Source organism: Pieris napi, chromosome 1, assembly GCF_905475465.1.
Source record: "Pieris napi chromosome 1, ilPieNapi1.2, whole genome shotgun sequence".
Taxonomy (NCBI): Eukaryota; Metazoa; Arthropoda; class Insecta; order Lepidoptera; family Pieridae; genus Pieris; species Pieris napi.
In genome coordinates this window covers 5668328-5694739 of record NC_062234.1, presented here as the reverse complement: position 1 = coordinate 5694739, position 26412 = coordinate 5668328, and the positions used below count along the sequence as shown (strand labels likewise).

General features: G+C 32.5%; 2 protein-coding genes across 3 annotated transcripts; both read left to right on the top strand.

Moving 5' to 3' along the window:
• Positions 1–3673: 3673 nt before the first annotated feature.
• On the top strand, positions 3674–16737 carry LOC125053299 (protein rolling stone-like). 2 transcript variants are annotated; one of them, XM_047654616.1, is made up of 6 exons: positions 3674–3924; positions 10165–10315; positions 11318–11529; positions 13238–13378; positions 14143–14370; positions 14824–16737. In XM_047654616.1, exons 1-6 carry the CDS (start codon positions 3879–3881, stop codon positions 14973–14975), a joined length of 930 nt encoding a protein of 309 aa, XP_047510572.1. In that variant the 5' UTR covers positions 3674–3878; the 3' UTR covers positions 14976–16737. The 2 variants fall into 2 exon arrangements, with proteins under 2 accessions (XP_047510572.1, XP_047510581.1); XM_047654625.1 differs by lacking the exon at positions 3674–3924 and adding an exon at positions 6373–6594.
• Positions 16738–20529: 3792 nt separating this feature from the next.
• Positions 20530–23174, top strand: LOC125054331 (putative odorant receptor 92a). Its single transcript, XM_047656179.1, has 6 exons — positions 20530–20808; positions 21146–21308; positions 21396–21492; positions 22164–22252; positions 22977–23043; positions 23115–23174. Exons 1-6 carry the CDS (start codon positions 20640–20642, stop codon positions 23172–23174), a joined length of 645 nt encoding a protein of 214 aa, XP_047512135.1. The 5' UTR covers positions 20530–20639.
• Positions 23175–26412: the final 3238 nt, after the last annotated feature.

Below are 26412 nucleotides of genomic sequence, written 5' to 3'. Positions count from 1 at the left end.
CACCTTATGTTATAATATGAAAATAGATAGATTAGAGACATATATATATAATGGTATATATCGCTTATATGAGTACTGGGGATAAATAAGGCGCAACTGCGTTTCTCTGTGAATACAAAAGAAACAACATTTAAAGCCTATATTCTAGGTTTTATAAAATTAAATAATATAAAGAGTAAATTAAAACATCTTACATCTATTATGCCAAGTGAAAAATAAAACATCGTCGATCAGACTATATCAGTTTGTTTAGGAAAATATTAAATATTATGTTTTCCTTACATATATATATATATATATATATATATATATATACATTACGTAACACACCCTAAGACTAAAAATCGTGTATTCGAATTTCCGGCACAGGAACAATAGTTTGCACAGATTTAGGGTCAAGTGGAAACTTCAACGCTCAATAGAGCCTCCTTAACATCACATGTTCAATGGGATAGGCGCGTGACTTGCTATATTCAATCTATTTGCTATAAGGTCATCATGAAAAAAAATCTATCAAAATATGAGATATCTGGGTCTTAGATGTTTATGGTAAATTGTCTATAGACTTTAGACCTCGAGTACCTAGAGTGTATAGACCTGAAACTGCTATTGTTTCGACGGGGTTTTAACTCCAGTTTACCGAATTATATTTTAACATTATTCATGACGACTCATTGGTCTAGTGGTTAGTACCCCTGACTGCGAATCCATGGGTCCCGGGTTGGATCCCCGGCTGAGACAAACATCGATGTGATGAGCATTTGGTGTTGTGCTTTAGGTCTTGGGTGTTTAAATATGTATTTCAATGAATATCTATCTAATATGTATGTATATCCGTTGCCTAGTACCCATAACACAAGCTTCACCAGCTTAGCATGGGACTAGGTCAATTGATGTGAATTGTCCAAACATATTACATATATTATATGTTAACGGAGGCGGTAAATCCATATAAATAGATAAAACAGTGTAGCCTTATTTTTTTTTTTTTCTTTTTATTTTTCAATTACTAGGAGATTTGACAGGAAATTAACTATATGCAACTGTTGCAAAATGAGTGTTTTAACATCACACGTGTTTACTGTTTAGTTTTGTACACATGACATTATAAAAAAATTAGGACGCCACTGTATTATTATTGTTTATTAAGACTGAAATAAAACATTTTCTAGAATTACTAAGAGTAAAATCCCTTATATGGCCCAACAGTCCTTTCATTTGCTATGCTCTTGTAATCTCTTATGAATATGTTGATATGCGCAAATGATAATGTTGATATATCTTTCTTATTATTTTCTCTATTATTGTATTGAAAACAATAAGAAAGTGTATAGAGATAGTTTTGGTCAACTATTTCATATTTTTTTTAGTTTAATTTTTAATTTAACTTATGTTTGAATATTGTTAACGTAAGTTGAGAATCTGTAAGAATTTTCCATCTTGTAATTTTTGTATATACATGTCTGCGCACCAAAGTATCAAATAAAATGGAACTAAACAATGGCGCCAAACGTAAAAAAATAGATGCCATTGAGTATAAAAATGGCGCGCCTCTTGGCAAATAGAATGTAAAAAACTCTTAATTATAAAACTGCCTTTTAATCTCGTAAGGATTATTATTTTCTTCAAGCAATGATATTTAATTTTTAATAGTTCGATGGATTTAAGCTATGTCGTTATACAATTGGATTATTACAGTTTTTATTATTTGTAGCAACACTCGCTTTGATCAATGGGCTGTCCATGCTCATGCAATAAATTAATTTATAAAAACCAATGCGCGGTGACGTGCCGCTGTTTTGAAGCCAATTAACCGTATTGAATCATTAGAATTTTGTATGATTTTAAATTCAGTTACCACCAATAATTCCAATACAAAAAATTAAGTACTTTCATTTATACTCAATTCTAATTTATGAGATCCGACAAAGTCTACAAGAATTTTTTAATTTTTGACAAATTCCTAATTTCGAATTACATAATAAACAATTACCTATGTTAAATAAACGCCTTACGTAAAAAATCCGCAACGGAACATTTTTAAGCTTTTCTATTTTCTTTATATTATGAATCTGTAGTTAATATTTAGATTTTTTTGAGTTCTTTAAATCAAAACTGACACTTTAATTATATTTATTTCACAGATTACAATGCTGTCTACTTAGCACCCTATATATACCTAAATACTTTTGTTTTATCGCACTATAAATAAGGGTTACAATATAATCAATTGTACATATATACATGTATACCTTTTAATCAAAAGTGCCTTCACTACATCGACCTCGACCACGTGGTATTGAATATTTGCAGGAACCCCTATAAAGGCGACCGCGCCACGTGGCGTGATTCGGGGGCGGGGGTGCACCTGGTTCGGCGTCTATACAGGTATAAGGATAAAATAACACTCATAAGAAACCACACGGGTTTACTCGAAATTTTTATATACTTAATAGCTAATCCGGCAAACGTCGTTTTGCCATGTATATCATTTATAATAAAAAATAGGGGTTGATCGTAGAGGGGTGAAAATTAGGGGTTGTATGTATTTAATGCTGTAACATAAAAATAAAGTTATCTAAAAATTAAAAAAGTAATAATTTAGGAGTGCACTACCCTTAACATTTAGGGGGATGAAAAATAGATGTCCGAAACTCAGACATACCCAATATGCATACAAAATTTCATGAGAATCGGTCGAGCCGTTTCGGAGGAGTTTAACCACAAACACCGCGACACGAGAATTATATATATTAGATTTGATAATCGAACAACATTCACAAAAATACTGGTTACCATTACTGGGGTATCCCGTTTATCGGACATTTTTAACTATTATTTATCCTCGAAACGATAATATGACAATTTAGTACGAACATATTCCTGCTTTACATTATTAACGGTAAATAAACGTTGGTTATCCTTCTAAGCAACACAAATTCGACGTATTTTATCCTCTAATAAATAAATTCTCTATAAATGTGCGCCTTTACCGGGAAATGTGTGAAAAAACACATAATCCTCACATGTCAGTCACATGCTTGAGTATTACTATTTATATAAAATAAAGCAATAATTTAAATATACAGTATAAACTCCATGTAACGCCACTCGATTTAACGACGAATTCCCTAAAGCGTCGAAAACAATTTGCTTTGGTTGGTTTAGCATGTCTTCCATACAATGATACATTCTGCATAGCATTCACCCACTCTCAATAACGACAACAATTGAATAATAACTTTGAATAGTACTGTTAAGTTGCTAAAATTAGTAGAAACTGCACAGTTGTACGATCTTTGGTCGCTTTATTATCCTAGCCCGCAATTAATTCGACTGTCGGCATCATGCATACGAACTTTCTAAGAAATTCTTTCTTTTGTTGATAAATTGGGATTGCTTGAACGTGTAGACTGTTGTTGACAATGACTAATAAGTAGGAGTCGCGTATTATCTTAATGTTTTTCTCCCCTTCATTTATCAATAACTCTCTATAACGTCATGAAATGCACAGTCCCTTCGGAGTCGTTATATAGAGTTTACGCTGTATATGAAAATAACGTAAAAGCTAACGGACAGAACTGACGTATTTCTGTTTAAGCAATTGTTTAGTAGGGAGGCGGGTGCTCAACAATAAATTGGCGTGCTTTGTCACCGGCAGACGGCCAGGCGGTATTGTGAGCGTTTTATACGTCAGTTACCTCTTGTTACTAAACGTAGTCTATGGCTTACACTGGCTGAAAAACGCGGGAATATTTTTAAATTAAAAATATAGCTGTTCTATTGTAAGCTATATTTTAATACTGGCAAATTAGAAATAAACAATTACTGTTATAAGGTAATTAAAAAGTATATTTTAATATTAATGGGTTCCTAATATGTGCAAGCACGGTGTATTAGTTCCAACAGAGGCAAGCGATCCAGGTAACTATTTAATATTATTAATAAATAAATATATGAGGTTATTTGTAGAGAAAGTATATTTTAATTTATTAAATATAAAAGTTTTTTCTATACTTTATTATGCTTAAGTTGAAGCTTATGTTAGCTATGGTTACTTATATTGCTTACTTATTTAAAAGAAACACAGTATTATAACTCGCACTTACAATTTTTTACATAAATATGCTTACTACACGCATTTAGAAATTATCTAGGGTTACCACCGTTGTTTTTTTTTACTTGACTCTACTTACCTACTTGGTACATCAAAATTTTACTAGGTAGAAGATAGTATCAGTCACTGTTAGGTTGGTAGTTTTCATAGATACCTATTTTACAATCAATAGATTCATATATGTACATTGTAAACAACACCTCAACATAGACATTGTATATTATACATACACTGACATTTTAAAATTGAGATTCGTATTTATTTGTACCGGAAATTTAAAAACTTCCATTTCAATTTTTTTTTAAATATGTATTTGTATGCCTACATGTCTAGATAGCCAACCATTGACTTATGTCAAATGTTTTTAAAATATCACCTTCATCATTTTACGTAACAGTAATTTAAGTCATACGTGTAAAATGCTATCGAATTTCAATTTTAAAATTGTAAGTAAAAAATTTGGATATTATCTAACGTCGCGAATATATCTACTGATATATTCATATATATATTTAAATTTCTTGTATTTTATGTGTGTAGCTTTTGTTATCTACCATATCGTAAACTCCACCAATTGCCGTTTTAAATAAACATAATCATAAGTATGCAATGTTATATGAACAGTGTTCTACAAGGCTTTGTATTTTAACAAGATTAAAATCTAACGATAATCCAGAATTAGTCTGGATTGATATATTTCTATAGATTATGGACGTAATCTTAATTACAAAAAGCTCATACTATTTCAAAATTTCCTTATAACATTGAAAGCAGATAGAAGAAAAGGTAAGAGCTAAGAACAAAATGTAGTGGTCTTATATATACCATTATCTACAATTACTTTGCAAAGGCAATTCCACTGTTAGATATGCAACGTTGCACCAGTGGCAAGTTACAGGCGCTTTCTTCTCAGAAAACATTTTTAAAAATCATACTAAACATTTTACTTTATAATATAATTTAACCTCGTAGCATTAACACTATGGTTTATCCATAATGTATAACTGGGCGTCATCGACCTAAAAATATCGAAAATTTATAGAAGGAATATGACATAGACACAGAGACTGATCAAGGGTTCTGACCGCTCTAGGCTATTCATCAGGACACGCGTTCACGCGTTATACGACCAAAATCATGACAAGTGACTACAGGCTACCAAGAAGAATACCAATTCCTTATCATATAAATAGAAAGCAGAATCGGTGTCAGATTTTAATAACTGCGCCAAATGGACGCATTCTTCTGCAAAGGTTTCTCCTAAATCGGCATATAGTTGTTTTTACTGCTTTGCTTTGCTTCTAATAAATTTTCTTTCGTCTAGTTCATACAGTTTCCCTAAGAAACCAAACGTTGCGCCCCCCTAGATCGTCGCGCCCTAGGCTGCAGCCTAATTAGCCTAAGGGTTAATCAGGCCCTGCATAGACAAGTAATGCTTATAAAAAAATATACAAATGAAAATATTGCGCGCTAAACGCCCTAATAATCGCAAAAGATGGAAGAGTTTTGCGATGTGTTTTCCATGATGCATCATTGCATTCACTAATCTCATTATTTTATAAAAAATCCACTTTGAAACAAATCTGTAAATACTTTAAAAACTATACATATATATATATATATGATGTCAGGCATATCTCATCAAATCCAAAAGGTTATTGTCAGAAAAGACACAAGCCAGTGCAACGCGTAGGTTTTTTCTAGTAGAGTCGAGTCTTTGGTGGTAAATTCTAATATTTAAGTTTATCTATGGCAGCACCCGCTTTCGCACATGCGCTGTAAAATTTTTGATATGTTGTAATTTGGCGCCATTTACCTACGTTTCGTTCGTATTGAGATTTGCCTTTTGATTTGATTTGGTGCAATGCATTCTATGACCCAAAAATTGTCTCACGCAAAACGCAAACAAAATAATATTTATTTAAGTAGATATTAAATTATTGTCCGATTGGTATCCCTTAGGTTAAGTAATCGTCTTAAATAATGAAATCATATTTATGTTCATTTTCTTTGTATGAATGCTACAAAAAAATGAACATTAAAAATACAATAGGCCTAGATAATTTTAAAATACCGATACAAATTTATATCATACAAATATTTCAATTGTAATTCTCCGTCAATTCGCGGTCGGGTCAAGTATTACAAATTAGAAAAACATTTGTTCCTATTATTGGGACAGATTTAAACCGTTAAAGGCAATTTTTTATTTGTAGCGTGCTCCAAATACTGGCCAGTGTGGGTTTATAAATTATTAGTGATATTGACATCGGGAGATCGCGTCGCGCCGCAGTGGCTGCCGGCCCGCGCATGCGTTCTGTACCAAACACTAATGTATTGTTCGTGTCAAAACATTGCTTGGAAATCGGAGGCTCCGTATTAAATTCAATAAAAGTGCTACTTCATCACGACTACGTTTACATGTACACGTGTCAGGCGAGTTGCGAGAAAGATGAGGCTTCCGAAATTTGATATATGTAAGTCCTACGTGGATTTTAGTTTTTACATATTATTCGTTACTGTTTCGATCTGTAGCATGATGGTTGTATAAATATAACCTGTAATACGTATTAATTCAACCATAGATATATTACCTACTTTAATTTTCCGTCAAAAGCCTATAATTATACTTTTTGCTGTTAATGGTGTTATTATCGATCTTTATAAAGTAATTTGTTATGAAAGTTAGAACGTTGTGGAATATGAGAGACAGTAGAGAGTTAAATGTATATAATTATATATTATCAAAATAACTACAAAACATGCATATCACTTTATCTAACATTTAAAATTGCACTCAGCACGATACCATCACGGTCATTACAATTGAGACATTAATTTTCGATTAAATTAATGATCTGGTTCAAGGAGATTTCTATGGATCTATTTTGTGTAAAATAAATTTTTGTGATGTCTAAAAAATCATCAGTTGAACGAGCATTGTCATGTTGCGACAACTGCAAACATTTTTTATTTGTAAACATGTGCTGTGTAAATCATTGTAGAGTTGATTTTATTTGGAATATAATCAAAATTGTGTATGCGATAAGAACGAATAACAAGGAATTTTACCAATGTGCTTACTTCATAAAATAATTAGTTTTCGTCGTTATTCAGAAATAAATCAGCATTTTTTTCCCGCGATTTTGCCAATACTAAAAATTTAAATCTAGATTTAACATAGATACAGTTTCAAGGATAACATTGCCTATACCTTAGTAATTTTAACTGAAACTCACATAATAATGCCTCGATAACATCTACACGTGAGAACAAAACACAGCATATATGCCTCTCCTTCATGAAACGAACACGCGAAATCGTAAATCTATTTATCAACTCGGATATTTCACTCTTGGGAGCCTTGATAGAAACCATATCTACAAATCTCTTCATACACATCGTTACTATTTGATTTATACACTAGCTGATGTCCATGCAACTAGGCAATCATCTAATCTTTCCAAAAATAAACAGAACACAAAAAAAAATGTGACTGAAATTTCGACGTGATCGTGAATAAACGACATACCCAGAGCGAGTCACGCCTGCCAAACCCCTAATAATCTGGTTTCTACTCCTAAAGTTACTGTGAATGGGCGTGTGGGATCCCGGTAATTTTTGAAGAAATTCACGCAACAATACTTTGTTAATTATTGTCAAAATACAGATATTACTTTGTTTATACTTAATAATGTCACCAGAATTCTCTTAAGTTCTTCAAATACTTTAACTTCGGGTTTCGTACGGGTGGACATTTATTTTTTAAACATTTTATTTTGGCATAGGTAAACGTACAGTAAAAGCGGACATACCTAAATAATAATGTATTTGCCTATAGTGTATCGCTGGCTCCCTTTGTGTACGGGACTTGATGAAAACAAAATGATAACAATAAATGACATCAACATATATAAATAGCCTATATTAATCAGTGATAATGTAGCATTCAAATGTTGAAAGAATTTTTAAAATCGGTCCATTACTTTTTGAGCCAATTCATTACAAACATACTTACGTACAAATCTTTCCTCTTTATAATATTAGTATAGATAGAGATAAAGCACTACTACCCAAGAATGTCAGTATAATCAGCATAATTAGGTCAACAACAGTACGATTGTAAAATTAAGAATACACAACATCATAGATGCAGGTGGCCTGTAACATCCCCGTAGTAACAAACGTTAATTAGTCGTACCATCGGAGGCCACTTGAACTGTCTAGAACATCAATCAACTACACTTGTGGAACAATTACCCGGCCTCGATGTTTGTTATAGATACATTTCCACCAAATATTTAAAGACGTCCACGTTTTTTCGTAGCGTTGATTTTCATTTAGAATACTGGTAAAGCTTAAAAATCTTATAAGCAAAAAACAGAGCAATAGATAATAGAAAGAAACGTGAATTTTTGACATAGACATCATTGGTCAAATGTCATTTTAGTCTCGCGGTGAACAGCAGAGTAAACCAAATAACCACACCATAATGAAAATACACATTTTAATCCGACGTAAGTTATGTTTACGCTTTAATTATGAATATAATTTTTAATAAGAAAAAATATAAGAAATGTAGATGGCGACATGTGGGTAGTCTTAATTTCTTGGTACTTGTGTTATAATGAATAATCCTTTAGCCATACTCACAGTTAACCATTAAATAATCTGTAATCATTATGAATAAAATAAAAAATACAAGAAATGTTGATGGCGGCATGTGGGGTCTTAAATTTCTTGTTACTTGTGATATAATGAATAATCCTTTAGCCGTACACACAGTCATCCATTAAATAATCTGTAATAATTAATCTAAAATAATTGCCCAGTTAGACGACGGATTCAATAAAGCAATGATATTCTTTATCTTCCTTTTAAAATAGGATAGAAAAATAAGTATTGTTTGGTTGCCTTTTATTTTTTTTTAATAGTGCCATTAAATATTAACACGCCAACAATAACATACAATTGGCGTGTACGATTGGTCCTTTGTAGTGCAATATGTGCATCCGCTCGCCAATGCTATATCTATTGAAACCACCTCCATGTCATTGAATTTTACTTCCTAGACTCACAATTAATATTTACAAAATAATAATATACTAGATAAAATATTTTGATGCCTACTTTATAATTGATAAGCTTTTAAGGAATTTGCAATAACAAATGAAAATATAGTTGACGAAAAAAATATTTCTATTTTCTCGCTGATTAGAAATAATTTACAATTTACCTTACAGATGTATTACAAACTAAAATCACTCCAAAAACTTATTACAAAAGTTAAATACGACCTATATTAATTCAAAGAATCAATCTCGAATAAAATAATCAAATTAAATGGCATACATTTTATTCAAAGAGTGCACTCATCTACTATCGCGTTACTACGTCATGTTAGGTACATAACTCAACGGTCCTATTGATGCTTTGGTTATGTGCTTCACATTCTTTATGAGATTTATTGGAAAAAATATGTTCTACTTTGCATCAACAAATATATGTAAAAAGAATTACTCTGGGGAAATTATTCTACCGTCTTTGTTATTGTTTAATATTCGTAATATTAACATCGTAATAGGCTGTAGCTATACTCAAATTAAAACTAAATTCAAAATCATTAATTCATTTAGGTAACACAATGTACACTTATGAACGTCAATAAAGAAATATATATTAAATGCTAAATGCTTCTAATTTTAAATTTACTGCCAGTTCTCAAATCAAGAACGTAGAACGAATAAACTCTCCGCCACTCTTTTTAATCGCCAAGTTTTTAGTTTTAACACAATGTTTGTAAGGAGCTGCAATCATTACAATTTTTCACATGACATCTTAAGTAATTAATAGTTAATAAAAATTAAAAACAAAGATTTGTCCTCTATCAGCAGTAGGCATGGTGAAATAAGAGCACGCACTTACATGGGATAATATTTGATTACCTACGCAGTTTGTAATTTACGTGTCTCTTCACATCATAACTTCTCCCTCTGTTCTCCAGCTAAGTACATCTGTATCTGTATCATGCAATTTAACATTTCCAGCGATAAAGAAAGTGTGCAAACCAGCGATGTTGGGGAGAATCTGGCAAGCCAGCAGACGTGGTCTGACTCTGGATCACACGCCGTCGCATCATTTTGCCTGTTCCCAGTGGCAGACTGGACATAGACCAACAGCCTCATATATTGTTTACAGGTAAGTTTGAATATATTTCATTGAAGGGGTATTAAAATCTAAATGAACTAGAATCATTTGATTACAATTGTAGGAACCGAAAAATTCATGAAATGAAAGCTGTTTTTGTCTTGAGACATACGAAGTTATAATAGACTTCATAGGTAAGTATTAAGGTTGCGGAGTAATTTATATAAAAAATAAATAATTGTTTATTTATTTATCTTTAGTTTTTTCTTTAAATTTTACTTTAGTTATAGGTAGTGTAATAAATAGAGTTTATTTACCCTCTGTAGGTGTTTCTTTTTTTATTGTTCCATATTAGGGTTGCCTGGAAGAAATCGCTTGTCTGCGATAAGGCCGCCCTTTGCCTAATAGCTTTTTTATATGTATGTTTTTGTATAAGGTAATGAAATGTAAATAAATAAATAATTTAAAAAAAAACTTACACTTAAGTTACAAGTAAGACCGTTCGCTGATGCCGCTAAAGGCCTCCTCCAGACCCTTCCATCCTTGCTCTCTTTTGACCAAACCTTGCCTGCAACCAGTTTTTTTTCATCTTCCCATCTCTTGTTTTTTTTATCATTTTTCCTTTTTCAAATTTTTTGGTACCAACTCAATATAACTTTACTCCAATTCGCAGCTCCTCTCAATGTGTGTCCATCTCCACTTGTCCTTTCGAATGCTCTTTGTAAGGTCCTCTATCCTGGTCCTTTTCCTTATGTAAGTATTTTTAATTTTAACCATTTAGTAAGCTTCTCTTCATTGCTCTTTGACGCACCTCAATTTTTTTTATTTGGGCATTGATGAGGCATGTAGATGTAGTAAAAATGGGACATTGTTTATTTATTATTTAATTACATTTCATTGCATTAACATAGTACTCATTGAACATAATTAAATGAAAAGGAGGGCAACTAGCGGCCCTCAACAAACTCAACCAACATTGTTCTTTGCGAATACGGCTAAAATAAAAAAAACCTTATTAATTTCAATGGCCTAATTAAAATATTTGATTTCCAGGTGGCTATTTTTCCTGTCAGCATTATCAATTGGCTTAACAAGTTTCGCGTGCCAAAGACTGCCGCCTCTCTATGATGGGCCGAAGGTGGAGCTCAATTACTTCAAGTGGTTTATTTACTTCACTAACTGGGGATACATGCTCATTGTCCTACAGGCAGCCTTAGCTTTAGCTGTTGTTCATAAGTACAGGAATCAGAAAACCTATTGCATACGTAAGTATTTATATTATATATATTTATATAATATAAAGACATAATTTAACGATGCCCGGTAAGGCTTATCCCATGGTTACCAACATTTATTGTTAAAGAAAAATATATAAAATATCTTCACATTATACTATGTATTTAGATAAAAACAATTATAAAACGCAATTAAATAACGACAACAGAATATTTTGATATTTTTTTCCACAAATGGAGTTGTGCTTTACCTTAAAACTAAAACAAATTGAGAACCAGAGAGCTTTGGCGTTGTTTAAAAATAGTTTCTTATCATTGGAACAATTTATATACGTCTCCGAAATGTCAAGATCCTCGCGTGATTTCATCTAATTATTTCAAAGAATTTCTGCGGGAGGCATCTTTACATCAATTAATTCACATTGCACTGTCGCGTGTCATTGCTATTGAGATACTTGATTATCTCGTATGGTCAAGCACGTGTTTCATTCATCTAAATCGTGACCATGAGACAATACTTTAATCTTGTGCAATGGCATGAGATTAATTCAAACATTATATTATACGTAAGAACTGTTACCGTGAAGTTAACAAAGTTTTAGATAAACGCCTAGCAACTGCGGCAATACATCCACTATGTTCATACAAATATGTATGCCTGTCATGGTAGAGTCACTAAGTGCGCCAATAGGAAAAATAATAGATAAATCAGAGCCTATCCAATTTTCTAAATGTCCTAGTGCAATAAAACTGACGGCTCATTGGTCTTGTGGTTAGTACCCCTGACTGCGAATCCATGGGTCCCGGGTTCGATCCCCGGCTGAGACAAACATCGATGTGATGAGCATTTGGTGTTGTGCTTAGGTCTTGGGTGTTTAAATATGTATTTATATGTCTATCTATCTATAATATGTATGTATATCCGTTGCCTAGTACCCATAACACAAGCTTCACCAGCTTAGCATGGGACTAGGTCAATTGGTGTGAATTGTCCAATAAAAAAAAAGCCCATAAATAGAAAACCAAACATAATTCCCTATGTTTTAAGATAAGTCAAATATTATCCTATTTTATGTCGTTAAACGTCATATAATAATTCTTCCTCTCTCTTCATTTCACGAGTAATTGTATTGACTTCCTCATAATATCCTCTGCTGTATGCTTGTCATGGGGCGAGCAATATGTTCGTGTGACGCATTTGATTGATACAATTTCGCGTCAATTAAACTGGTCGAGTGGGACGTTAGCAATTATTATCCTTATTGGTTCCTCATTCCTGTTATTGACGTCGATATTGCTAACAAATAACAATTGTTATTGAGTACATGTGGGTTGTAATTGGGTTCCGATTTATCTATTTTTGTCTATGAATATTATAACTTTATCGCGCTAGATTCAAAAATGTTTAAAGATTTAATAATTTATAGCTGTTATGCAGACACTAAAAAGGAAATACGTTTATTTTTGTATTTAAAATTTATACAATAACGTGAGGGGCATCTGTCAGTAAAATCGAATAGTTTCATGGACAGGTCAATAGTATTCGTAAAGGAACAAAAAGACTACAGTCCGGTTACCCAGCAGACATATTTCTGTGTCTTTTTTATTGATAATTTTTGAACCTGGGGACGCTGTATGTGACCATGGAGGCGGATATTTGCCTAATAAATATTGACTATATCACTAATACACTTTTTTTGTATTTGCATTAATAATATAAGTACTAATATTCTTCTAGCTTGTGATGATGAAGACATTCCATTACCACGTCGTCAGAAGACACCATTCCTGTGCCGTTTGTACTGGCTGGTGCATAATATTGCCACGGACCTCGCGTTCGTTATAACACTTGTATATTGGACATTGGTCCATGACCCTAGTAAGTGAATCTGAAAGATTTGATTTTAACATTACACATGTTAAAAAGAGGGCGATCATAATATGATATACTCGGGTGAAAATGACATGAGCAAATTCTCATAACCGCTCCATGCATTGGAGTAACCCGTGATATCGCGGCCCACGAATCCCGAGAGGACATTTTTATATGGAAAAAGTCGAATAATAATAATAGTAGTAAATAATCTATATATATAAAAATGAAACCCGTTTTCCGTTGTCACGACATAACATGAAAACGGCTTGACCGATTTGGCCAATTCTTTTTTATAATATGCTTTGAAGTACGAGGATGGTTCTTACCGAGAGAAAAATCGAAAAAATTGAGTGAAAAAGTCTAAAAAACAACACTTTTCTATATTCCCATACAAAATATTCGTTATAATACTTAAAAGTCAATTTGAACTTTAATACCATATCATAAAGTTCAAGTGTTAGTGGAGGGGTTCCGGGGAGGTAAATTTTTATTTTTTGACATAATGTATTTGTTGTCTTATCAACTTTCTTTTTCTTAGCTAGACCGGTGTCCCGAATAGCAGAATAAGGTTTAAAAAAAAATAAAGAATCGACTGTTAGGCGGTACGATGTTCGCCAGGCCAGCTAGTTAAGAATGTAATTATAAGCTTTCTTTGTGACCCTTTTTAATTTGCTGAAAATTAAATTCATACAGAGTTAAGAGCAACTGAGACAGAATTGACCTTTCTAAATACTTAAATTTAGCTAAGCTCACAGATATTTTTTTAGAAATGCACGAGATAAACGCCTTGAATATCTTGGTACACGGCTGTAACTCACTAGCGATGTTGCTAGAATTGGCTGTGACTGCGCATCCGATACAGGCTATGCACGCTTTGTTTGGCGCAGGCGCAGGTCTTATGTATGGGATATTCAGCGCCTTCTATTGGGCTGTAGGGGGAACGGATAGAGTTGGTCTGCCGGCCATCTATCCTGCATTAGATTGGAACAAACCTGGTAAGTGTAGTAGTAAACCACAATTATTGTAGTACACATACATTTATAACTAAAATAAAAACGAAACATTTAAACGAATTTTGTAATATGACATAACAGATCAAAAACATATGCAAGTTAAATTCGTAAAGCATTTTTTCTAAAGACCAATTAAGGGCAATTTTACACATAGTCGAAAGCGCCAAATCTCTGGTCTCATAAGCACATCCTTACATACACACCCTGAATACACACCCTTGCATACACACCCTTACATACACACCAGCACATAAACACCAGCACATAAACACCCTAATAGACGTGTCTATCTTCATAATAAGTTAAATGTATTTTATTTGGTTTTATTTTTTTCCTAATTTCTGTCTTTACTGGAAACTGTTATATGTGCTTTCTAAATGTCTATTCCATTCTTAGCTTTACATAAATAAGCTTACGAAACATTGTTTTTTCAAGGTTCGGCGTTCGGTTTCGTCGCCCTATGTGCGGTAGTGATGATGTTTGCTCACGCTATCGCCACCGTACTCGCAATATTACGCATGAAGTTAGCTGCGAAACTTCGACCTTCGGGCTCACACCTCGACAAGTTCACTCTGCCTACACACTGAGGGTCAATTAAGCGGGATTAGACTGGTTTTCATAGGTCAATGGACTACCAAAATTTCAATTACACTATCAAAGGTGACCCTAATTGCACATGATAAGACATAGGTAGCATTTCTAATTAGGATACGATTCAGATAACACTTGCCTCGTTGAGGCGTCATATCTGCTTATATAGACTAAGAAATAACTTTTATTTAGCTTAGTTAAACCAAAGAAAACCAAACAGTTATTCATTATAGATAATATACAAAAAGTTTTCATTGCAAACCGTACTTCAAGTGACATTTGACAGTTAGAGATCACTGACGTTCCAATCTCTATTTGATTCGCACTGTATAGCTTCAATTTTGACGCAATAGGGTAATTCTTATTTCAAAAAGTTAAAGTAAGTTTCTGAATATATGAAGTTTGACAATTCGGACAGAGACTATAGATTTCATTGTGACTCAAAGATTAGCACTAAGTTAAGAAAACTGCAGATAACATAATTTCGCTGATAAATTATGACTGTGATCGTCAGTATTATTAAAGTAAGACCATGATCATATACGAATGAATTATAGGAATATAAGTAACTGCTATTGGCTTTGAGCATTTATTACGTTAAACTATAAGTACCTATGTTTATTGTATTTTCAAATCTACATAATATGGCGGTTTAAGAGTTAAGGTACGTTGGGGCAGCTCTGGTAAATAGGGCTTATTATTAATATGTCATTGCATTCGCATATATATGATATATTTATAATAGATACATACAGCTTGTGTTAATTGCATGTCGTCGGTAGGTCAATTTGTAAATCAATAGATTTTTTTAAATGTTAGTTATAGATTTAGAGTATAGATTTTATTACATGTTTTATAAAAATGTGAGCTTTTGCTGAGCTTCAGTACATTCTTAGCCCAGAGAGACTAAGAATTCGAATCATAAGCAAAGCGCTCGATGTGAGTCTCAGTTCTCTGCCTATTAAGAGAATTGCCAAGACTAAAGTCATCGGAAATTGTAGAACAATGTCCCAGTTTTCGTAATTATTTCCTATTCATAAGTAGCACGAATTTTGTATAAATTGGCACTTCACAGGATATAGCGTCTTTTCTATAATATACATATATAATAAGATTCAGTGTCATAGCAGTGTCATCTTAGAATTATACAAGTTTCATCCAGCTCAAAGCGGATTAGTAGATTTTATTTTTACGACGGTGAATTCTAATTTACTCAATGTTATATTTGTCTAAATTACCTATAATAATACATTTATCGCAATTATGAGCAGGTATAACATATTATAAAGAAAATAAAATAATTGAAAATAAAATAATTCAAACTATTTAGGCGTATGATACAGTAACGTATAAAGCGATTTGACGTTTATGCATCGTCGAACAAATGAATGCGCAAAGCAATTGCGCGGGACTCCTGATATTTGTTTCTCTATTTAACCAATCCGTCGTAGGTATTCAAAATGGCTGTTTTTAAAGAAAACAAATGCAATTTAAGAAAATAACCAAATAAGTTACCATTACCTATTTATGATGTTTACTGTAGTGTTTGTGATTTGTAGACTTTAGTATGAATTGTTCCTAGCCTGAATGTGTATGTATAGGCACAACTCTGTGATTGATTTAGTGTTATTTAAGTACTGTCCGAATGCCATTTCTGTAAAAGATATTATTTAAAACAGCTTTTACCTAAGTATCGCCAAAGAGTTAATTTATTACTGCTCAAAAGCGAAATTCTGTACATTAAAATAATTAAGATATTCTGTGTGTTTTTTTACATTTACATTTTCTTGTAGTATACCAATTTCGAAATTATAATGTAAAAACGGCAAATAAAATTATACTTTTAAAATATTTGTTACGAATATGAAACGCCTGAATCAAATATTCCGATGTATAAAACATATTGCTCTTTTTATATATGCAGTAAGAACTAAGAATTAAAGTTTAATTTCATTAACAATGTGGTTTGTTTTAAAAAAATATATATTAATCTAATATATAAAAATTAAATTAATTATTATAAAATTCTCGTGTCACAACGTTCCTTCTCATACTCCTCCGAAACGGCTCAACAGATTCATATGAATTTTTTTATGCATATTCAGTAAGTCTGAGGCTACTATCTATTTTTCAAACCCCTAAATGTTAAGGGTGGTCCACACCAAAGTTTTTATTTTTTAAATATAATTTTTTGTTTTTATTTGTTTATGATACAACATACAAAATTACATACAACCCTTTTCACCCCTCTACGATCAACCCCTATTTTTATTTGTTAATTAAGATCTTATGACTTGAACTCCTCTCCTGAGGTTAATACAGAGAAAAATTCACAGAAAATCCTAAAAAGTTTTCATTCCAGAAAACCGAACAGTCTCTGGGGTAGCATAGCAAAATGTTCCATGTTGGTATGTACTAACAAGGTAGGCTAAGTAAAATCACATTAAGGAGAAACGAAGTCCGCGGCGGCAGCTAGTATATTAGTTTAAGAAAGCTGGCGAGCCAGTGTCAAGAATGTCGTTATATCAGTTATCATATAGGAATTAGCCCTTGAACCTACATAGTAAGGTGTGGAAGGGGGGTAAGTGCTACTCTTCCTCTGACCTAAAGGATCATCGACTAATCTAACTACTGACTGATCGACCCAAAGGTTCTGGCTTAGGTCAAGAAGTTGTGGCTTTAGTGGTCGGAATAACTTGTTTGTCTTACAGGTCTCGTTACCAGGCCATAAAATTATTAAAAGAAAAAAAAAAGAATAACTTGTATTTCAGGTATGACATCGTTGCAGTGATTGGAGCCGTAGAATGTAGGTGTCACTACAAATGGGTAGGTAATAGGTATATCAGAAACGTATTCGATTTGATATACGGAATCCACACTCAGCGCTAAAAGTATATATCCTATTATGACAAAGGACATGGCATGTATTTAAAGTTTGATATTTTTTACATCCTGATTCGAACAGAAAATACTAAGAACATTGATTATTTATTGAGGCATTACCATCCCAGTATGGTCTAGTGGCCACTTAGGATATGGAGTTATTGATCCACAACAGAAAGAAAATTCACACAAAGGCATGCCCTGGCGAATAACCTAACACTAGAATGCTGCAGAATTGATTCGTCGCGATAAGGTAAAAACTCCAGTGTTCATATGTCTGACTACCAATGCGCTCGAATAATATCTGATTATATTTGATTTAAAATATAATTAACTTATACCTATAGGTTAAGTATAAATATCGGTCCATATCGTTGCGAGTATGCATGCCTGGGGAAATTTTACACATATACTATATGCTAAATACTAAACATATATAATTAAATGGATCAAAACAGTATTTATTCGTCTGCCTGGAATCAAACGTAAAATAAATCTTATATACTTACTGTTTTTTTTATTTTAGCGTAGGAACTAGCGGCCTTTGAGCTAACAAACATTAACTTGTAGTAATCTATTTCATAACAAACTATTTTTGATCAATGTTATATTAATGGCAAAGAAACAAAAGAATATAATTTTTAAATACTCTTTTTTGAATAGGTACAATAAAAAATTAAACTCAGAGTAATTATATTTACATAACACTCCTATAATAAAGTATTCGATGCAGCGGTATTTAAAGAATTTATAAAATAACATGTGCATATAAATTAAGTCTAGCCCTTTAATTTGAAAAGCCTTTAATTAATACTGCAATTAAAATGCTGTGTAATAAAAATAAAATACAGGTGTGATTTTAATTTCATTTTGCTCAGTATTTTTTACAAGGCATACAATATTTGATTCCGTACCAATATTATGTTTTGATCTAACGAGAACCTATATAACCTATATAACTCACTCGTCCTCTTGGTTTTACTTGAAGAGGTATAGTATGATTCAAGTCGTTCCTTTTTAATCATATCATATTTTAGGCTGTTCCTTTAACCTAAAGCAGGGGTCTCCAAACTACGGCCACGGACAGATATTGTCCGGCCCGCGGAGAGCTAGCATACTTGAAAACTCCTTTTAGAGAACATATTTTTATAGCAAATTAAATTTAGTTTACTGAAGTATTCTAATTTTATGTTGAATAATTATTAATATGACATCTACATTGATTTGGTCATGGGCTAACTACTTATAACATTGTTGTAGGCTTATTGTTATTGTTTTTGTGATAAAAATATTATAACAAGCATAATGACATATGGTTTTGGCCCTCGGAACTAACTGGAGTAATCAGTATGGCCCTAAGACTGGAAAGTTTGGAGACCCCTGACCTAAAGGAAGGAGCCTCGACTAGTTGAACCACTGAAAAACGTCTGGTCCTGGCACCTATAAGCTACAGGTTGCTAGGAAATATATATTCATACATAATATATTGATGTCGATGTTTAAAGTTATCAGATAACTTTTCTAAATAAATCGAGCCCCAATATAACTCCAATTTTTTTTTTATAGAACGGGGAGCAAACGGGCAGGAGGCTCACCTGATGTTAAGTGATACCGCCGCCCATGGACACTCTCAATGCCAGAGGGCTCGCGAGTGCGTTGCCGGCCTTTTAAGAATAGGTACGCTCTTTTCTTGAAGGACCCTAAGTCGAATTAGTATAAATTCATAATAATATAAATTTAATTGCTTCAGTATAAAACGTAACACATGTTTCAATCATTGTTTAAATATTCGCTATGGAACGACTGCCGGAGGACGTGAAAAAGCCATTACGTTTAAGTATTGACATCTTAGGCCGATCCAATATAAATATATGGAATAACGATTCCAGATGGAAGAAAATATATGTCGTATACATGTTGGTTTTAGCTATCGTTTTCTTTATAAGTGTTGGTTTGTATACCATTCAAATGTTTTCGGAGGAGGTTCCAATTTCGGAGTTAGCCTTTCAAGTTTCAACGTTTTTAGTTTTAGTTGAAGGTTAGTATGCAAACACCATAACTATCACTAGCAATCTAGCTTTGTAAAAAAATATGGCATAAAATTATTGTAGCAATACAATTTGTTTCTCTTTGTAATTTATTTTAGGAAGGATTTTTTGTTTTGTTCAAAATTATTTTTGTAAAGAGAAATATCAAATATCAAGCACTCCTACCAACCTGAGCGTGCGATATTTGCACAATATCAAATAAATGTACTGACTATTTAAACATAGACTTTTCGCTTAAATATGTAACAACGCGTGAGTGAATTTCGAATTCGAACATTAAATACTTCGAATTTTAACAAAGAATTGTTAATTAGTGTATCAATCAAGTAATCAAGTAATAATAAGTATCACTTATTATTACTTGTATTAACACATTTTACCCTACTGTTATAGCCACATGCAAAGCAATACTAATTCTAAGGAACAGAACAAATATTGTTGAACTTATAGAAAAAATAGGCGATACTTGGAGAATAGACAATTTAAATGAACGGCAAATTCGAAACAAGGATTTTCTATTCCAAAGATTAAATTTCTGTCTGAAAGGTACTATTTATATATTATAATATTCACTTTCATGATAATGGCTGTTTTCTTACATCTTCACGATGTTCTTAAACGTTCTTGTTTGTGACCGTTTTTAATTTGATGTAAAAATATACTATACAAAGAGCCCAAATTTTTATTTAATTAGAAACGTATTCTTTTGTAGTTTATTACACATGTAGTATGATAACAGCGTGGACCACTGCGTTTGCACCACTCGTAATCGTACTTGGTAAACTTGCAATGGGACAAAACATTAATCCTCTCCTGCCTTATGGTTGTGCAATCCCTTTTGATCCATTAAAAGATTGGTTTCGGTACATGCTGGTGTATGTATTTGAAGTGTATGCAAGTAAGTTTTAATGAGCATACATAAATTTAGATTGCCTTAATTCACACAAAATTAATTATTAAATCACTTTTGTTATTTTATGACCAAGACAATCTTGTTTTATTATATGTATTCCTCAATATGCAAGAAGTACAACATATAGTTTATCTTTATAAGACTTATGACACAGATTTTATTTACAATTGTACAATCCAGGGTGATGTTTTTAAGTTTATTCACGTCCTTATTCAACTATATATACATACTAGACATAGCAAACGAATTCTGATTAAAACTAATATATATTAAAAAGTTTGACACGTCAAGTTTATGTGTATTTTTTAATATGGTTTTCCAGTTCTCCCCTTTATGTACATCTATATAGGAACAGAACTCCTCATGGTTACTCTATGCGCTCTTCTTAGTGTCGAGTTTGCCATACTGAAAGTCGATCTTACGTACGTAAAACCAGATAACTCTTCAATAAAAATCCTCGTTCGTAAACATCAGCAGCTCCTGATGTAAGTAATTTTTATATTGTTTAGACTACGTAGTTTTCACTTAAGGAGTGTAATGTCTAATATAATGCGATCTTAATGTAATTTCAGGTACATTGGGTTACTTGACAAAATTTTCAATATAATATTATTTTTAGACTTACTTTTTATTACTGTTATTATGTGTATATGCGGATTTGCTGTTACTGTAAGTATTTAAGCCTGTTTTAAGTAAAATAAAAGATTTGCTTGAATGTTCGAGACTTTATCTTATTATACTTTTAGTATAGTGTTAAAGATTTTCACCATTATTAATACCTCACACAGCGTCCTAGCTAAAGTAGAATATTACACGGTACGGTATGGTCTTGAATGTTTTTGTAATAAATCTTGTAATTATTTTTAATTGATAATAGATGGCGAACAACGTTGTGGATTGTTTTAAAAATGTATTATGTGTACTTTCTATATTAGTTCCTGTATACATATTTTGCTACTTTAGCGAGCAGCTTAAGCAAGAGGTAAATAAATAAATAAATAAATACTACATTTAAATATGAACTTTTATCATAGCCATGTTAAATACAATTAATAAAGCCAAAAATTTTCATTTTCAAGTGTGACGTTCAGCATCTTTATAATTATGACAATTTTATTACAATTTTTGTAAAACTAGACCCCTATATACCCAATATATTATATAATTTAGAATAAAATACTTCGATTCCTACACGTTAAAAACGTTAGTACCATTCTAACCAAATCCGACCTGTTTATGACACATCTAAACAAACGGTGAGGCGCTTTTACTATTTGACTTAATTTAATAAAATTGTGACTTAATCAGTAAAAATTATAGTTACTTTACTCCTGTTTCAGTGCGCTGATATTGCACAAGCGGCATATAACAACAAATGGTATAACGTTAGCGTAAGCTACAAAAGGATTATTTGTTTTATTATCACAAGGTACTGTTATAGTTCCCGGCACGTTAGTTGGCAAGAGTCGATAGACGCGCAATATCAATTTCAGCTATTTTGCTCTGATAGATATGATATGATGATATGATTAGACTTGATTGTTGATTTGGAAGAAAAGTATAGTTTTTTAGGAAAAAAAATATAATATACGAGTGTATACGAGTACCTACTCGTAACCTAGCTGATTCATTATTTTTCAGTAGCTGATGAATCAAGGAACTGATAGTTTGGGTATAAAAGGCATCTTTTTTTTTCTATTAACATAAGAAAGTCGAGCTAAAATAAAAAAATGGCGCTACAACCTCTTTAGGTCTGGGCCTCAGATTCCTAAATCTGTTTCATGATCATTTTTCAATCAAAAGCCGCCGACTTTTTGGGTCTAAGACATGTCGGTTTCCTCACGATGTTTTTCTTCTCCGTTCGAGCGAATGTTTAATGCGCACATAGAAAGAAAGTCTATTGGTGCACAGCCAGGGATCGAACCTACAACCTCAGGGATGAGAGTCACGCACGCTGAAGTCACTAGTCCAACACTGTTCAAGAAAGTCGAGCTTACCAAAATTTAAATTATAGCATTGAAGTCCACAAACACTTGACGATTTCGTAATCTTGCCTCCGACATACAAAATAACCTTAAACCTACGATACGTTTAACTCACTATCATAAGTTGTATATGATTTTTGGGAGATTATCTTGTTCCTTATTTTACAGGGCCCAAAAACCTTGTTGTCTAACATCTTTGGGATATGTGCCTATAACACTAAACACATTCTCCAAGGTAAATGAGCTTTTATACATTATAATTTGTATTAAAAGTACACACTATGAATTTATTCTTATTTATTTCAGGTAGTGAGTACATCATGGTCTTATTATTCAGTAATAAGAACAGTGTATGGTAATAAATAACATTTTAACAGAAACAAGAGTAAAAAAATTTGTCTGTTAATCAAAATATTTTTTCTTTCACCAAAACTTTCACAACTAGTTAAGTGAGTCAAGCAAATGAGAGCCATATAATATGAATTATGCACAATGCTGCAATTGAAATTAAAAATGTATTTTCAATACTTTATTTTTACATAATCTATTAAAGCACATATTACAGTTACTAATGTTAAACAAATCATCTTCATCAATCATTCCACGAAAATGCGGTGTAAAGATCTAATTGGACTTCAGCCCTGCGATTCTGTAACTCACTTTTCGAACTCACACAGCTGTTTTTGCATCGGCGGTCGCTCTCAAATCAGTCGTGAAGCAGTTATTTTATGATTTGGCATTCTGAAAAGGTGGGAGCTTGTAGTTTATTGTTTAAGAGCGTGTTTAAGAGCGACCGCCGATGCGAAAACCGCTGTGTGAGTTCGAAAAGTGAGTTACAGAATCGCGGGGCTGGTTTACAAATAATGTTTAGTGTGTAATAACTGTATGTATTTACGGCCAAAACCAATATGCAATATCAATCCAATTTTAGCTGTCATAGACTGACAATTCAATCCATTTCTAAAGAAAAGCATGCCAATATTCAATACATGGACTGAGATACCAATCTAATTATTCAACCAATCGTTCAGAGGGCGGATAAGAGATTGAAGATTGCCCTCTGTATGAAAATGAATGTTTACTCATGCCAACAACCTATCTGTCCATTTTGTAAGTTGCTTCGATTGGCCAAATCAATCTCGGATTGCTATCGGTGAAACTCGTATGATTTGGGTTTGGGATTGCGACCTAACTTAATATTCATTGGGAAAATTTATTCATCTTCGTCATCTTCCAGTTCTAGTGATAGTGATTTGGAAGTTTAAATGCAATTATCCGATTGGGATAGTAATTCTGAAGCTGGAAGAAGACAACGTACTTCTGTGCGAAGACATAAGAAGACAAGAATTTATTATATCCAGAGCCTGAATGACGCCGAATTCACATTTAGATTTAGGTTAACAAAAGAAGCTTTGGAGACACTTTTACACAAAGTGATGTCTATATATGACTTCTTGCAGGTTTCATCTTGTCATCAACTTTTGTAAAAAAAAATTAAATATTAGCTACAACCAAAAATATTTGCTACTATAGATACTACCTACTAACTCCACTTCAAAACCTCAAGACTCCAGCAGAACATCTTTATAACGAATCTCAAATACGAAGCAGAAATGTGGTGGAAAGGACATAATATGGTGTTTGGAAAAAATCGGTTCCCCAAAATCGGTTTGTCAAAAAAGGTTTTGCTTCAAGTATCTCGTGTACAAGCCGTGATAGTGGCATGTGCAGTGTTGCACAATATTGCTATTGATATGCGATATGAACATTTTGAACTACTGCAACAAGTAGATGAACAAGCTGATGATATTGATCAAAGCGCAATTGACAACGTCGGAAATGCAAGTGTGCGAAGTAATCTTATAAGTGATTATTTTGCTTTATTACTATAATATTTTATAAATTACAACATTTTTGAGATAAATTAAATAAAAATTCAATGCTTTTATTTAAATAAAAATACAATTTTTTAATACAATACATCCTCGCTCCAGGCACAATATCTATTATTTTTCTAATTTATTTAACAATATATTTTTTTCTATGTCCCATAATTCTCTTTTATGCTCTCTTTCTTCCTCTTCAAATGCCCATTGCTTTCTCTTATTTAGAAGCTCTTCCTTTCAATTGACTTTCATTTCCTTCGACAGACAACAATATCATGTCTTTGACTTTTTCCTCGATAGGGGGTAAGAGGAGTAGCAGCACTAGGGCCACCTCCTGTACGATATGTTTCAGCATGTATCAAGGCAGACTTTTTTCTTGTAGCCCTCTTTAAGCTTTAGCACTGCGAAAGTTTACCCCACTTGTGCTATTAAACAGCGCCTCCAGCGTCTTCCAGCACCGCTCTTTCTCCTGCCAGGTGACTGAGTCACTCTTTTTATTTTCTAATATATTTTTATGGTCAGCAACAAGCGAAGTTAGAAGGTCAACTTCTTCCCGGCTGAAATTGACGCTTCTTTCACGTTTTTGCGTAGACATTTTTTTAAGTTAAAGAACCAACCTCGAATCACAAAAACAACATACACAAACTACTCAGAGAAAATTTATATTTGTAATAATATTATGTACTAAAATACTCAATAACCTAACAAACAATAATACCATATGACAATGACAGCCCGTTTCATTACAAGTAATATTAAATGACCAACAAAAAGGTTAAGGTTCTATGTTTTTCTATAGAATTTATTTGTTCGTAACAAAAAAACAAACAAAACGTTGCATAGCTATTTGCTACTTTATCCATACATTGTGAAACAGACATTAAGTCTTACTTATTTTATTTCGTTCCAAAAACAGCAAACTTTTGGTATGCTTGAACACAACATATTGCATTGAACGAAACGCGGTCGAGAGGCAAGGATCACGCAAAAGATTGCTGTCAATCTTTTGTCAAATAAACAATCGGATAGCAGAAATGTTTATTGGCATGCAGATTGGAGATCGGTCTTTAGATATGAATCAGTCCAAGATTGGTTATAATCATAGATTGATGATACATTATTAATTTTGGCCGTTAACCAATCTGATGTCTGTTTCTGTCCTCGACGTCTCGACAACTGACAAGCCACGGTGTTAGTGCCATACATTCAGCATTTACATAAAACAATGCTTTAAAAGGAATAAATCAAAATTCTTAATAATTTTTATCCATCACAGACTATCATGACAGATTTATGTTATTGTAAAAGTTATGTTTGATCAACCTTATGACTTTTATACCTTTTTAAAGGAATTGCGCATAATGATCAACGCGAAATGTTTAGTTATTTTTATTAATTTAATTAAACCACTACACTCAGTCCTGCTTTAATAACAAATGTCTCGCATGTCACATTCGAAAGCCAATTTATATTTTTGAATTGAATATATAGGTAATTTTGACAAAAGATCATAATAAAAAATAAATCTTAAACTTTAAAATTAAATTCATTATGGCCCAATTTTTGATTACTACTAGTAGAAGTATGTGTAAAATATTTAATTTTTTATTATTATTTTAAGTTACTAATATCAGAATATTATAAAAACTATATATAACTTTTTTCAATGTATAACAATAAGGTTTAGCACATAGTTTAAGCAATTCTCGTGGGAGTAA

Coding starts and splice junctions, on each gene's coding strand:
- LOC125053299 (XM_047654616.1), top strand. CDS start 3,879: ATGTGCAAGCACGGTGTATTAGTTCCAACAGAGGCAAGCGATCCAG. Junction 3,925..10,164: donor AACAGAGGCAAGCGATCCAG/GTAACTATTTAA, acceptor TAACATTTCCAG/CGATAAAGAAAGTGTGCAAA. Junction 11,530..13,237: donor TCAGAAAACCTATTGCATAC/GTAAGTATTTAT, acceptor ATATTCTTCTAG/CTTGTGATGATGAAGACATT.
- LOC125054331 (XM_047656179.1), top strand. CDS start 20,640: ATGATAACAGCGTGGACCACTGCGTTTGCACCACTCGTAATCGTACTT. Junction 22,253..22,976: donor ATTTGTTTTATTATCACAAG/GTACTGTTATAG, acceptor CTTATTTTACAG/GGCCCAAAAACCTTGTTGTC. Junction 23,044..23,114: donor CACTAAACACATTCTCCAAG/GTAAATGAGCTT, acceptor TATTTATTTCAG/GTAGTGAGTACATCATGGTC.